Consider the following 13,650-nt stretch of genomic DNA (forward strand, 5'->3'; position numbering starts at 1 on the left):
AGGCTTACAGAAGGAACTGACAGACCTGAGACCCTGATTTGGACTTTCAGTCACCAGAACTGTAAAGTCTCCCACCCGTGGTATTTGTGTAACTGCAGCACTAGTGATTAAGACAGTCTTTCAGCTCTGCTTTGCTCCAAAATTCCGCTTCATTTTCTCTGGCTGAAGAATCATAAAATTTTTGCTCCACAGTCTATAAGGCTGAACCTGGCCACCAGTAGGTTCCATTAAAGCCCAGGCACTCTGAATGAGATGGAATCTCTCTCCCAAATCTCAGCTCCAAAATTCCTAGGAAAGGACCTGATCAGCCCACATAGTGCCCAGTGTCCATCTTTAGGTGACCAGGGACCAAGGTTTCTCGTAAGAACATGTCGTTCTTGTAAGACCAACAGCTCTGCAGTCGTGTGGATGTTGGGTGGGGGTGGAAAGGAAAAGTCCTAGGAAAGGCATATCTGGCAGATAATCTGATAGGTGTCTGCTATCTAGGCTTATTTTTCTTTTTGTTCTCAATCTTTTGTGTACCTCATAGCTTCTCTTTGCTCACTCTTTCAACCTATCTTAATCTCTACACACCCAAATTCTTCTTCTCCTTTTATGCCCTATTCCACCTCATGGCTTCTCTCTCTTCACCCTGTGACCATAACCTACTTCTATTACCTGAAACTCTAAATGTCTTTTCATTCAAATTCCTCTGATATATCCTTCTGCCCATATTTCCACACCAGGCCATTTCACAGGCACTAATTTGCTTGGGGACTGGTCTTATGGTGCAAAGCTTGTGTCCAGGAATGTTAGGGCATAGGTACATAGGTCATAATTTCTCCACGGTTGTGGGCTGGTGATTTCACTATGGGCAGTGAATAGGGGCCAGCACTGTTGAGAAGATATCTATTACACCTTCACTAGCCATTGAAAGGCCTCTCCCAGACTTTTCCACCAAACCTGTCCTCCACTGAAATCCACTCATCCATCCATTCACCAGAGACTATCATGGATGATGAGTGTGCTGAGTGTCTAACTCCTGCAGAAACAAAGATCCAAATGTACAGTGATTCAGCAAGTAAGAAGATAATTTCTTGCTTACCTATTAGGAAATAATCAGTCCAGAACAGATATGGCAGCTTCATAGTGTTGGAGACATAAGCTCCTTCTGACTTGCAGTACTATTATCCCGAGGCCTCATCTTTACGGTGCAAGAGGATCACCATCATGTCCCAACCAGTGGGAAAGGAGAAATGCATTTCCTTACCTTTAAATACAGGAGCTGGAGTTTGCCCACCTCACTTCCACTCACATACTATCAACCAGAACTTTTTGATGTGGCCCATTAGACTGCAAGGGGAGCTAGGAAATGAAGTCTCTACTCAAATAGCCACGTGTCTTGCTGAAAACTGGGAGTTCCATTACTAAGGAGGAAAGGAAGAATGGATTTGGCCTGGAGAGAACAATCATGGGAGAAGGAAGGGCTGCTTATGCACAGGGAGACAGCTCAGGGCGCTGGAGAGTATGGAAGGATGGACACTGGGAAGAGGTAACTATGGGGAGGAAGTGGGAGGGAAGCTGTTGCATTGTAAATTTTGGTCAATGACATGCGACAAAATATATGTGAACTGCTGTATGAAAAGTGAATTTACTCTGTAAATCTTCACCCAAATCAAAATAAAATTAAAAAAAAAAAAAGAATGGATTTGGGGGATAATAGTGTAACCATTCTGTTGTTAACCACACTTGACCCCTCTCCACCATCCAGTTTGTCACTGCATCCTGCGTATCCCTATGTCTGATGCCTTTTTCATGGGGCCTCATTCTTTATCTCCACTGCTGCCACCATTAACTGGTCCCTTTTTATACCCACTGTCTCATGACAATTTCCTATCTCATCCCCTTGTCTCCAGTCTGGCCCTCCCCAGTTTTCCCCAAGTTGTTTCTGTGATCATTCTAAAGTGCAGATCTGGCTCCACTCTTTAATATTTTTCAATGGCTTCCCACTGCCCAGAGCAGCAAGATTTTAACCACAGATTTCTAAATCCCTGAAATCACATGCAAATTTTGCATTTATCTAACAAAATACCACAAAATGGATAATTTATAAGAATAGCAATTTATTGTCTCACATTCTGGAGGCTGGATGTCCAAACCAGGGACTCGGCCATGTTGATTCCTTCTGTGGGCTCTGAGAAATTGGTCCATGGCTCTCTACTACCTTCTGGTGGTGGCTCATGGAAAGCCTTGCTGTTCCCTGACTGACAGCTACATCTGTCTCCACCACCACATGGCCATCTTTCCTCTTTCTCTAAGTATACTCCAATCATATAGGATTAGAACTCACCCTACTCCAGTATGACACCATGCTAACTTAACTGATAATAACTTCAAAGACTCTAGTTCCAACAAGGTCACATTCACAGGCAAAGGGGTTATGACTTCAGCATATTTTTTTGGGTGACATAATTCAACCCATAACACCTTACCATGGTTTTCAGGGCCCTTTACGATTTTGTCTCCATGTCATTGCAGTTGTACGTGTTACAGATATATCCTTTGATCTCACTGTCTCATTCAAACTCTATACAGCAACCCTTTGCCTGCTCTCCTTCTGGCCTTGGCGGGACCATTCTCTTTGCCTGGTATACTCTCATCTCTCACTTTTCTTCCCTTTTTTTGGCCAACATCCACTAATCTTTTAATTTTCAGTGCAGATGCCACTTCCTCCAGGAATGCTGCCCTGACTTCCTAAGACCTGCTCAGGGGTGGGGGTGGTGTTGGTGCCCCTGTTGTACTTCTCACCATCTATCAGTTTTTCCAAGCAGATGGTGAGGCAAGAGACTATGATGTCTCTGATGTGACCCAGTGCCTGCAGACAGTGGGCCCGCCATCAATATTTGTGGAGTCAACAATATTGCCTGGTCTTATTCTTTACCACTGGTACATGTGTCTTATCTTCCAAAAGCACCATGAAGGCAGTGAGGGGGATAAAATATCTGGGGTCTCTCTCCAGGCCTGAGCTTAGTCCTGGACACCAGGAAGGCTGATTTATATTGTCTGAAGGCTTAGCTGTGACAAATATGTTAATCAGAGGGGTCTTGGTTTAAGGGCCTGGAAAGATGGGATTTGGGATCATGGTAACCCTATACCTTTATGTAGAAGGGGTCAATGCTGTTTTCTAAAAGCTAGTGCTGGGAGTGGTGTTAGGCACCTGGCAGGTGTGCAAAAGATACCTGCTGAATGAGTTCTAGAGCCAAGAGACAGTAATGACAGGGTGGAAAACGGGGTTCGGGAGCTCTATGTGTGATTCTTTATCTCACCAAGTCTGGACCCAGGCACAATGGAATGAAATGGCTAAAAGAGATGAGATCATATGTTACATTCCAATCTCAAGATTCAAAGAAAAGTATTAAAATCTTAGAAAGGATGGACAAATTTTTTTTTTTATAAAGGCAAAGCTAGGAAAATTAGCTTGCCTTCTCTGGTAAATAAGCTGTCTTCAATAGCTGGACTCAAAGAGTTTTGTTCATTTATTTATTTTTTAATAAAGTGACCCAATATGAGATAGGAGCTTTGGTAGCATAGTGCCTAAGGCACTTGACTGCTAACCAGAAGGCTGGTGGTTCAAACCCACCAGCCACTCCTCGTTAAGAAGGTTGGGCAATCTACTTCCGTAGTGCTACTGCCTCAGAAACCCAAGGAGGGGTCGCTATGAGTCGGGTCCAACTCGACGGCACATAACAACAACAACAAATATGAGATACTGAGCTAGACCTTTACTTGACAAAATAGGATACAGACCCCCTGTTGCTGTCTGCAGGGATACAACAGCCAGCAAGACTGGTGTTGCAAACTCCTCAGAACCAAGAGCAGTGAAATGCAAGGAAATGTTCAACAGAAGACTGAGAGACAGCATTTTAATATACAAACAGTAAGGATAGGCCAGAGCCTTGCTACTCAAAGTGTGGTCCTGGCCCAGCAGTATCGACGTCCACTGGGAGCTGGCTGGACATGCAGAACCTCAGGTCTCACCCAGCCCTGTTGCATTCTAACAAGATCACACATACATGTTTGAGAAGCCCTGGGCTAGAACATTTATTAAGATAGATTCTAGCTCTTAAATGTGTTTTGGGATCAAAATAAACCCATTTAAAGCATGTTCAGCTCATTATTTGCTCCATTTTCTGCACCTCTGAGCAGCACCATCACGTGTCAGTGTTCTTGCTCTGGGACTTTGAATCTTTCTCATGAATCACAAAATGTAAAGAAGTCTGCCGCACCACTTCTGTAAAGAGCCTTCCAGGATTACAAATTGGATTCCAAAACTTCCATCAGCTATTCCTTGTGCAACAGCCCCAGAAGGTAGGTTGAGTGATGATTTCTGTTTTTTAGAGATGATGAAATTGGAGCCCAGGGAGGTTTCGTGACTCACCAAGGGCACAAAGCAAATTGGCATCCCAGCCACGATGAGAACTCAAGCTTTTGAGTTTCCAGCGAAACGTGAGGCTCTGAAACTTTGACATCTTTCCTTTTTATATAAGGAGACTTTCACAGAAGAGAATTTAAGAAAGAACAAATTCTTACATAATCTGTGGGAGCTACTGAATAGGAGCCATGCACGTGTGGGTCCCAGAGAATACATAAGCTTAAGGGAGACTTTCCCAATGAAGCAAGATGTCAGCCCCCGGCAGGCCCTTCCCTTCCCTGTCCCACTCCCACACTCCCGCTGCAGCCTGCTAAAAAGTCCAGCAGTCAGGAGCCCGAAAAACCTCACAGCAGATATTTACTCATGGCTGCTATAAAAGGTGAGGACTGGGGGTTACCGTGAAGATATGGAGGAAATGAGGTGGCTTCTAGATGACAGTATCCCATCCCCAGGAGGAAGGTCACTCAGGTTCATTTGTTTCTTTGACCAGGTTGGAACAGCTGATATAACTGGACTCTGCCTAAATATACCGGGTGTGCTTCGCTGGACTGGATTTCCTAATTAATTCCATTTCCCTGAAGCAAACTAAGCCCTCTCTGTAACTCAGAAATGGTCAAGACCATTTGGATGGCATTGACACCAATGTGCTTCTCTGAATATAAGATCTCTTGATCAACTCTGTCTAAACAAAGACCCCAAAGTGGGACTGTTCAGTTTCATCATCTGTGTAATGATTTTCACAGGGCCCTATAGAGAATGAATGCTATCCTCTGTAGACATGCATATTCAGTGGGATATATTGGTATATAACTGATTAAAAAATAAAAGGACGGTGCGCTTCAAAATTCTATGTAAAAAGTATTGCTTTTCTAATGTGCTCCTGCCTGCCCGTTTGCTGCACGGTGCCACCGAGGGTAGAGTCAAGAGGAATTCAAGTCTGAAGATGTTGGGAAGTTAGAGATGACATTGATGCACTCTGCACCTTGCACCCTGCTCTGAAATTCATGGAGTTTCGGGGCTTGGCCTTAGGCAAAAACTACAAAGCATCCTAATGAGCAGAATTATACAACAGGAATGTATGTGCATATTTGACATAGTTTCTTTGCTTGAGGCGCAGCCCTCTGGCTATGACCCCTGCCCTCTCCAAGGCGATGGAGGAGTCCAGAGAAGGCGCCTTTTGTTTTTTGCAGCCAGCTTTTCTTGAAGCCCCTATGGCCCTAGGAACCTGCCCTGTTCCGTGTGGGTCCGCAGCAGCCCTGCAATTTCCACATGGGCGGGGGATTTTGAGACGATGGACAAAGCTGTGCGGCCAGCCTACAGAGGAGAAAGAAAATGAGAAAGTTTATCCCATCTGCGTCCTACCTCAATCTCTAAAACCCCAGCATGGTTTGCGGGTGAGGTGTGAAAGAGGAACGTTAAATTGGGCCACAGAGGTATGGATGGGATATAGAAATATATTCCTAGATCCAGAGACCCTAAGAGAGAAAGAGATTCAAATGCCTTCCACAGAAACAGTCTGCATTCCTGGGAAATTTGTGGCAATGGAAATAAGGAAGTGTTGTTTCATTTTTTAACACTTTTTTAAGACTAGAAAACAGAATAAATCTTCCACTATTCCATTATATAGATCTCCACTATTCCATTATATAGACCTAAAACTGGAAGCATTTTGGCATGTGTGCCTTCAGTCTTTTCTCATATGCAAATGTATTGTTTTTTAAATAGAAGAATGATAGCGTATATCAATTTTGAATCTGCTTTTACTTTTAACTCACCATGACCTGCTGTGAGATTTGACTGCTAACCAGAAGGCTGGCGGTTCAAACCCACCAGCCACTCCTCGGAAGGAAGGTTGGGCAATCTACTTCCGTAGTGATACTGCCTCGGAAACCCAAGGAGGGGTTGCTTTGTGTCAGATTCAACTTGACAGCAGTGCGTTGTGTTTGTTCGTTTATACAGTCATCATGGCACATGAGTTTTTTAATGGCTGTATAAACAAGTTACCAGTTGTCACTGAGTTGATTTTGACTTATGGTGACTCTGTGTCTGTCAGAGTAGGACTGTGCTTCATAGGTTTTTCAGTAGCTGATTTTTCAGAAGTAGATTGCAGGTCTTTCTTCCAATGTGCCTCTGGGTGGACTCAAACCTGCAATCTTTCAGTTAGCAGCTGAGTGAATTACCTGTTTGCACTGTTCAGGAACTCCAGCGGTTACATAATTTCCCATAATTTACTCAACCATTTCTCCTTCCATTGGCATGCTGAAGACTTGGAAACAACATATATTGTTTCCATCATAAAGTTGGTGCAGTAACGTTTTCCTGAAATGCAGGAGACTGCTAACTGCTGCCTAAAAAGCTACATTCAGAGGCTGTCAACATTGGTCATTCTCTATACAGAGATGAGGGACAGACTGACATGAGACAGGAGCAGGGTAGCCATGGACTCTGACCTCCACGAGGGCAGCTGCAAGCTTTGAGGAGCCAGATCAATATTTAGAGTTCTGAAATCTAAACGGCTCCGACAACCAGACTTTTGCTAACTCATTTAGAGGGGAACCCAACCTGAGTCTATCTATGCTACATATTTATACATTTGCTGCAGAAATATCAATGCGTTTGTTTGGGGGATACCCAAGACCCCATCAGATTGCTCTCCACTGTATAGAATTATTGGTACAATACTTGCTGGGAATTACCATCCTAAAATGTGAAACATTCTTTCAAATAAGCTGGTGGAAAGTGTTAAGACCCAGTTTAAACCGTCTCAGTCTGGTCCCTGTGCACCAGGATAGAACTCAGCTGCCATTGAGTTCCAAAGACATGTAAATAACTGTTACTGAGTGTTGTTGAGGGGCTCTGGCGGCATACCTAGGGCACTTGACTGCTAACCAGATGGCTGGTGGTTTAAACCCACCAGCCACTCCTCGGAAGGAAGGTTGGGCAATCTACATGCATAGTGATACCGCCTCGGAAACCCAAGGAGGGGTCGCTATGAGCCAGGTCCGACTCCACAGCACATAATAAGAACAACAATGAGTGTTGTTGAGTCTTATTCATAGCAACCCCATGTGATAGAGTGGATCTGCTCCATAGGAAAGATAAATACAAGCATGGGCTTACTTGTGCTTACTTACTAATCTGTACTAAACAGCTTCAAATGTTCTCACCACATCTAAACTCGTGCTTATTTTGCTTACTGGGTACTCCGTCCCTGTTAGGAACTGTAAATTTGAAGAGGCTTTGATTCTGTAGGAAGGTGCTATGGGGCTAGGAGAGAGACAGATGCCAGCCATACCTAGAAGCAGAATCTTTGATGTGAAAAATGTGAAACTGTTCACTACAGATTAGTAAGTAAGCACAAGTAAGCCCATGCTTACCTTGCTTATGGATAATCCCACAATAACCTGAAGAATGGCATGTGGTTTTCACAAAATATACAAAGTTCTTTCTCTGAAAAGTCCTCATGACTCTCCCTACTTTTCTTTAATCACTATTTATAATTTGATATTTGTGGGGTTATTGGATAAACATTGGTCTTCCAGAGGTCAGGAACTCAATCTGAACTTCTCATTGTTAAATCCCAGCCCCTGGCCTGGTGCCAGGCATTTGGAAGGCACTCAGTAAGCATTGTTGAAAGAGGAAAAGCACAGATGGTGACATAAAAGTATTCATTTCAATTTAATGAAGAAATTGAGCAACCTGAAAAATCCTAATGAATATTTTCTTATATTGGGCAAGAGTAGAAGAAAGCAAAGGTTTTAAGTAGGGGAATCTAGTAACAGCCCCATGAAGGAAGAGCCTGGATTCAGGCCTGTGTTTCTCACTCTGCATTCCACCCGCAGGGCTTTGTCTTTTCCCAGGCACTATGTAAACATGAAGAGTGAGTGGTTCTGTTATGATGGGAAAGAGACACAGGGCCAGTCTCCGTGGACTCAAGCTTCTTATAACAGGGCCCATCTGGACACAACAGCCTGCATCTGTGGACTCCTCACCTGTAGACAGTGAGAGTGGGGACCTTCCCCAGCTGAAGAAGTGTGGCTAAAGAGATTGCCTGGGGTGGGTAGGTGTCCCACAAATGCCTCTGCCAGAGCCTTGGGAACAAGCCAGTGGCAAGTAGGTCCAGGGTGTAGGGAGTATGTGTGGGGAGCCAGGCTTTGCAGGCAGCTCATCATAACTGCAGGCCTGGTTAAGGAGAGCCTGACTCTGTGAGCCAGAAATGTGTGTGTGCGTGTGTGTGTGTGTGTGTGTGTTGGGGGGGGTTGTTTTTCAATTTGACTAGATCTCATCAGGGAGCTCTGGTGGCATAGTGCCTAAGGCACTGACTGCTAACCAGAGGGCTGGCGGTTCAAACCTACCAGCCATGCTTCGGAAGGAAGACTGGCTAATCTACTTCCATAGAGATACCACCTCAGAAACCAAAGGAGGAGTCACTATGAGTCGCAATCAACTTGACGGCAGTGAGTTTGGTTATTTTTGGTTTAGATTTCATCAAGAGCCCACTATGTATCGTGCAAAGATGAGTAAGGCACAGTCTGAGTAAGGCATAGTAAACAATCTATGGTACATCCAAACAGTGGAATATTACTCAGTCATAAAAAGCAGTGAGCTATCAAGCTATGAAAAATTTATAGAGGAATTACAAATGCATATTGCTAATAAAAGAAGCCAGTCCCATAAAGCTACATATTGTATGATTCTAGCTCTATGAATTTCTGGTAAAAGCAAAACTGTAGGATACAGTAAAAAGGCAAGTGATATCCAGAGTTTGGGGAGAGGGCAGGGGTGAATAGGTGGAGAGCAAGTCAATTTCAATTTTTAAGGCAGGGAAACTACTGCATATGATACTGTGATGGTAGACATGACATTATGCATTTGTCAAAATCTACAGGATGGTTCAACACAAGAATGAACCTTAATGTAAACTATGGACTTTAGTTAATAATAATCTATGATAATTCATCCATTGTAACAAATGTTCCACATCAGTGCAAGATATTAGTAACAGGAAAAACTGTATGTAGGGGAAAAGGGGAAATATATATGCAGGAACTCTATTTTCTGCGCAATTTTTCTGAAAATCTAAAACTGCTCTGAAAAAGTCTATTAAAAAAAAATTTCAGTTTGAATGGGTGCTTTGGACAAGCTGGAGTCCTTGTGTGGTACAAACAGTTGACACATTCGCCTGCTAAGCAAAAAGCTGGAAGTTCAAATCGACCCCGGGGCACCTTGGAAGGCAGGCCAGTGATCTGCATCTGAAGAATCCGCCACTGAAAACCCTAGGAGCTCTGACACACATGGGGTGGCCATGAGTTGGAACTGACTCAATAGCAACCATTTTTTTTTTTTTTTGGTTGGAGAAGCTGTCAAAACAAGCCCTTCAAAGTGTGCTCAGTCCCTACTGCCACCTTTTTGTCGTACTCACTCTGCCAACCCCGAAAAGACTGGGTGGCTGATTTCCTTGAATTGCTTCTTAACCTCAGGAAAATGCTTTGCCTCCTATTGATAGTGGTGGTGGGGGGGGAGGGGGGGTCTGTATTTATATTGAGCTTTAAATTTTAGTAGGATGAGAGGAACAAATTTCAGAACATGAATTCTCAGTCTTTCAAAGGAATTCCCAAGTAAGCCATCCTCCAACACCAGCCACTCCTCGGAAGGAAGGTTGGGCAATCTACTTCCATAGTGATACTGCCTCGGAAACCCAAGGAGGGGTTGCTATGAGTTGGATTCAATTCCACGGCACATAACAACAACAACAACTTAACATCTAAGCCTCCATACCCAAAAAACCAAACCAAACCCACTGCCATCAAGTCGATCCCAATTCATAGCAAACCCCATTGGGCTTCCAATGAAGTAATCTTTATGAAAGTAGATTGCTCCAGGTTTCTTCTGAAGAGTGGCTGATGAGTTTGAACCACCAACCTTCTGGTTAGCAGTCAAATGCATTAGGCACTATGCTACGAGAGCTCCTTCAAGCTTCCATAGGAAAGATAAATATTGAAATGATGTTGTCATTGTTGTTAGGTGCCCTTGAGTCATTTTGACTCATAGTGACTCCATGTGACAGAGCAGAACTAACTGCCTCCTAGAGTTTTCTAGGCTGTAATCTTTATGGGCGGAGCTCTGGTAGCATAGTGCTAAAGCACTTGACTGCTAACCAGAAGGCTGGCGGTTCAAACCCACCAGCCACTCCTCGGAAGAAAGGTTGGGCAATCCTACTTCCGTAGTGATACTGCCTCGGAAACCCAAGGAGGCGCTATGAGTCGGGGCCGACTCGACGGCACATGACAACAACAACAACAATCTTTATGGGAGCAGAGTGCCACGTCTTTCTCCCACAGAGCTGCAGAGCAGGTTTGAATCACTTGTGCTCCTGATTGAAATGATAAGGTGATTATTATAAGGGCTTGATTTTCCTCTTAAATTTATACTACCTGGCACAGGATTTGGGAGGGCCTCAGTCATCAACCTACTTCTCCCCTCTGTTGCTGTTGGGTGGTATAGAGTAGGCTCTGACTCATAGTGACCCTATGTATGACAGAATTAAACACTGCCTGGTTCTGCACCATCCTCACAATCTTTGCTGTCCCTGAGTCCATTGATGCAGCCACTGTGTCAATCCATCTTGTTGGGGGTCTTCCCCTTTTTCGCTGATCCTCACCTCGAGCATAGACACTATGCTCACCCAAGTCACCCTCCCTAGCACTACAGCTGGAAAATTGGTGTGGAAATCCTGAATCAACACTGCCCCAATCAGGCAGCACGTAATTGGGGCTCTAGGTGGAGTTGGGATCCACTAGCCTTGTGGGCCTGTTGGCCATGCTTGCCTGGATACCCTTGTGCTTGCTGGGCTCTCCCTAAAGTTCTCCACCTTCTCCTGTGTTAAGTCGTCTGCCTCCACCTCCATTTTACTACTCTAGACCCTCCCTTCTGGGCTTACAGCCCTGCCCTCAACTATAGCCAGCCTGGTCCCCATCCTAGCCTGGCTCCTTCTGAACCAGCAGAAGGTTGAGGTTTAGGGACTGGCTCTCTGAACTCACTTGGACCTCAGTACGCTCCTAAATATGGGTTTCCCAACCTCAGCACCACTGACATTTTGGCCTGGGGCAGTGGCAGCAGGCTGTGGGTTTGGATTTTCTTTTTTTGGGGGGGGGGGGGGTGGGTTTCACTTATTCATAATAATAACAGTTACTATCAATTGATATCAAAAACCTTCTAGATATCAAATGAGACATTTTGTAATGTATTAAATGCAAGACCATATTTAGATATGCCCATTTTACAGATTAGGAGCTCTGGTGGTATAGTGGATAAGGCATTTGGCTGCTAACCAGAAGGTCAGCAGTTCAAACCCACCAGCCCACTCTGGAAGGAAGACAGGGCAATCTACTTCTGTAAAGATTCACAGCTTCAGAAACCCAATGGGAGTCATTATAAGTTGGAATCAACTCGATGGCAGTGAATTTATTTTACAGATGGGCATATTGAGGCTCAGAGTGGTTAGATGACCTACCCAAAGGCACACAATGACTGAACCCAGATTCCTCCTAAGAGGGTCCTGGACCTTTGATGTCCAGGCCTGTTCCAGATTACAGGCTACCTCCTCACCCCCAGGGAGACCTGTCTGGGAGCTTGTTAACAGATTCTTTCTCTGGTATAATGTTTGAAAGAGGAGGCTCTTATTTCCTGCAGCCCACCCCTGTTCCCATATGAATTTTAAGGGGGTCTGAGTGCTCTAATTATCTCAGAAATGGCTCTGGGACAGAGCTAGGTTGTGTGGGACCTGAAGACAATACATGGTGATGCCTGCTGCTGGAGGCAGAGTTATGAGGCTTGAAGCACTGATGAACAATAAGGTAATTCAGAAGTGGCTTATAAAAGGGGCTGTCCCAGGGCAGGGTGGGGACTCTATTCTCTGACCTAGGCTTTTGTTCCCTTTGAACTATGGATGTTAAAAAAGTATAGTGGAAGTATGTTTAAGGCATTAAATTACAGTGTCAATGTTAATAACACTAGAGTGAGACCTGGTTTGAAGTTGCTCTGCTAATCAGCAGCTTGTGCCCTCAGGACAATTACGTAACCTCTCTCATCCTTGGTTTCTTTATCAGTAAAAATAGTGATCTCTGTATCTACTCACTGATTATTGTGTTAAGGGAGGTAATGCATGGAAGGGATTTGGCACCCCTGAGTACTCTATTGGCCTAGTGCCCAAGGCATTTGACTGCTAACCAGAAGGCTGGCCATTCAAAGCCACCAGCCACTCCTTGGAAGGACGATGGGCAATCTACTTCCATAGAGATACTGCCTCGGAAACCCAAGGAGGGGTCACTATGAGTCTTCAGAAGTGAGGTTTTTTTTTGATAGTTATTAGTAGGGGACATTGGTAGTTCAGTGGCAGAATTCTCACCTTCCTTACAGGAGACCCAGGTTTGATTTCCAACCAATGCACCTCATGGGCAGCCACGACCACCTGTCAGTGGAGGTTTGCATGCTGCTGCTGAACACATTTCAGTGACACTTCTGGCCCAAGACAGACTAAGAATTGATGAGTGAACTAAGAAGGGTGCTGGGGTTTTAGCAGGGAATGAGAGACATAGATCCTTCAGCATGACAACACTGAGGATGGTAGAGCCTTTAAGAGCAGGGGCTTAGGAGTTTGAGCTAGTTTCCACTAGCTGTGTGATCTTGGGTATGTTACCTATCCATTTGGTGCCTCCATTTCCTCATCTGAGAAGTAGCAGTAGCAACAAAATCAACTTCATGAGCTTGTTGTAGAATTTAAATGCGATGATCCACTGTAAATGCTTAGTACAGTACCTGGCCCAGAGTAAACACTTTATACATATTAGATGTCATCACCACAATCATTACCATCATTGTCATCATGATCATCATTATCAGCATCATCATCATCATCATCAAGACCTTACAAGGAAGTTTATTTAAGGGGCTTGTGTCTGGTAAAGTAACTTCAAATAGGTTGCTCTTGAACCATCAGAGTGGATCACCACCATAGAGCGGACATAATTTACAATTGGTTCCTTTACCTGGCTTTATAGATTTCCTGCTTCAAAACCACATGCTGCTATTGCTATGACCAGAGGAGGCTCAGGGCCCAGGCCAGAATTGTGGTGTGAAAGGCTAGGGTTTGGGGTTTTACATCTCCAAAGCTTCAAGCATTTGCTATGTATCATCTCATTAAATCCCATGACAATTTATAAAGGTTGATTTTGTTGCTA

General features: G+C 44.3%; 1 protein-coding gene across 1 annotated transcript in view; it reads right to left on the reverse strand.

The window, feature by feature from the left end:
• Window positions 1–5,620: 5,620 nt before the first annotated feature.
• Window positions 5,621–13,650, reverse strand: part of KANK4 (KN motif and ankyrin repeat domains 4) — a 38,730-nt gene continuing 30,700 nt past the window's right edge. The window contains exon 9 of the mRNA XM_007959075.1: window positions 5,621–5,725. Within this exon, the coding sequence (XP_007957266.1) occupies window positions 5,621–5,725 (105 nt within the window). The remainder of the gene's footprint in view (window positions 5,726–13,650) is intronic.

This window comes from Orycteropus afer, unplaced genomic scaffold, assembly GCF_000298275.1.
Source record: "Orycteropus afer afer isolate SDZICR_OR568_19922 unplaced genomic scaffold, OryAfe1.0 scaffold00016, whole genome shotgun sequence".
Taxonomy (NCBI): domain Eukaryota; kingdom Metazoa; phylum Chordata; class Mammalia; order Tubulidentata; family Orycteropodidae; genus Orycteropus; species Orycteropus afer.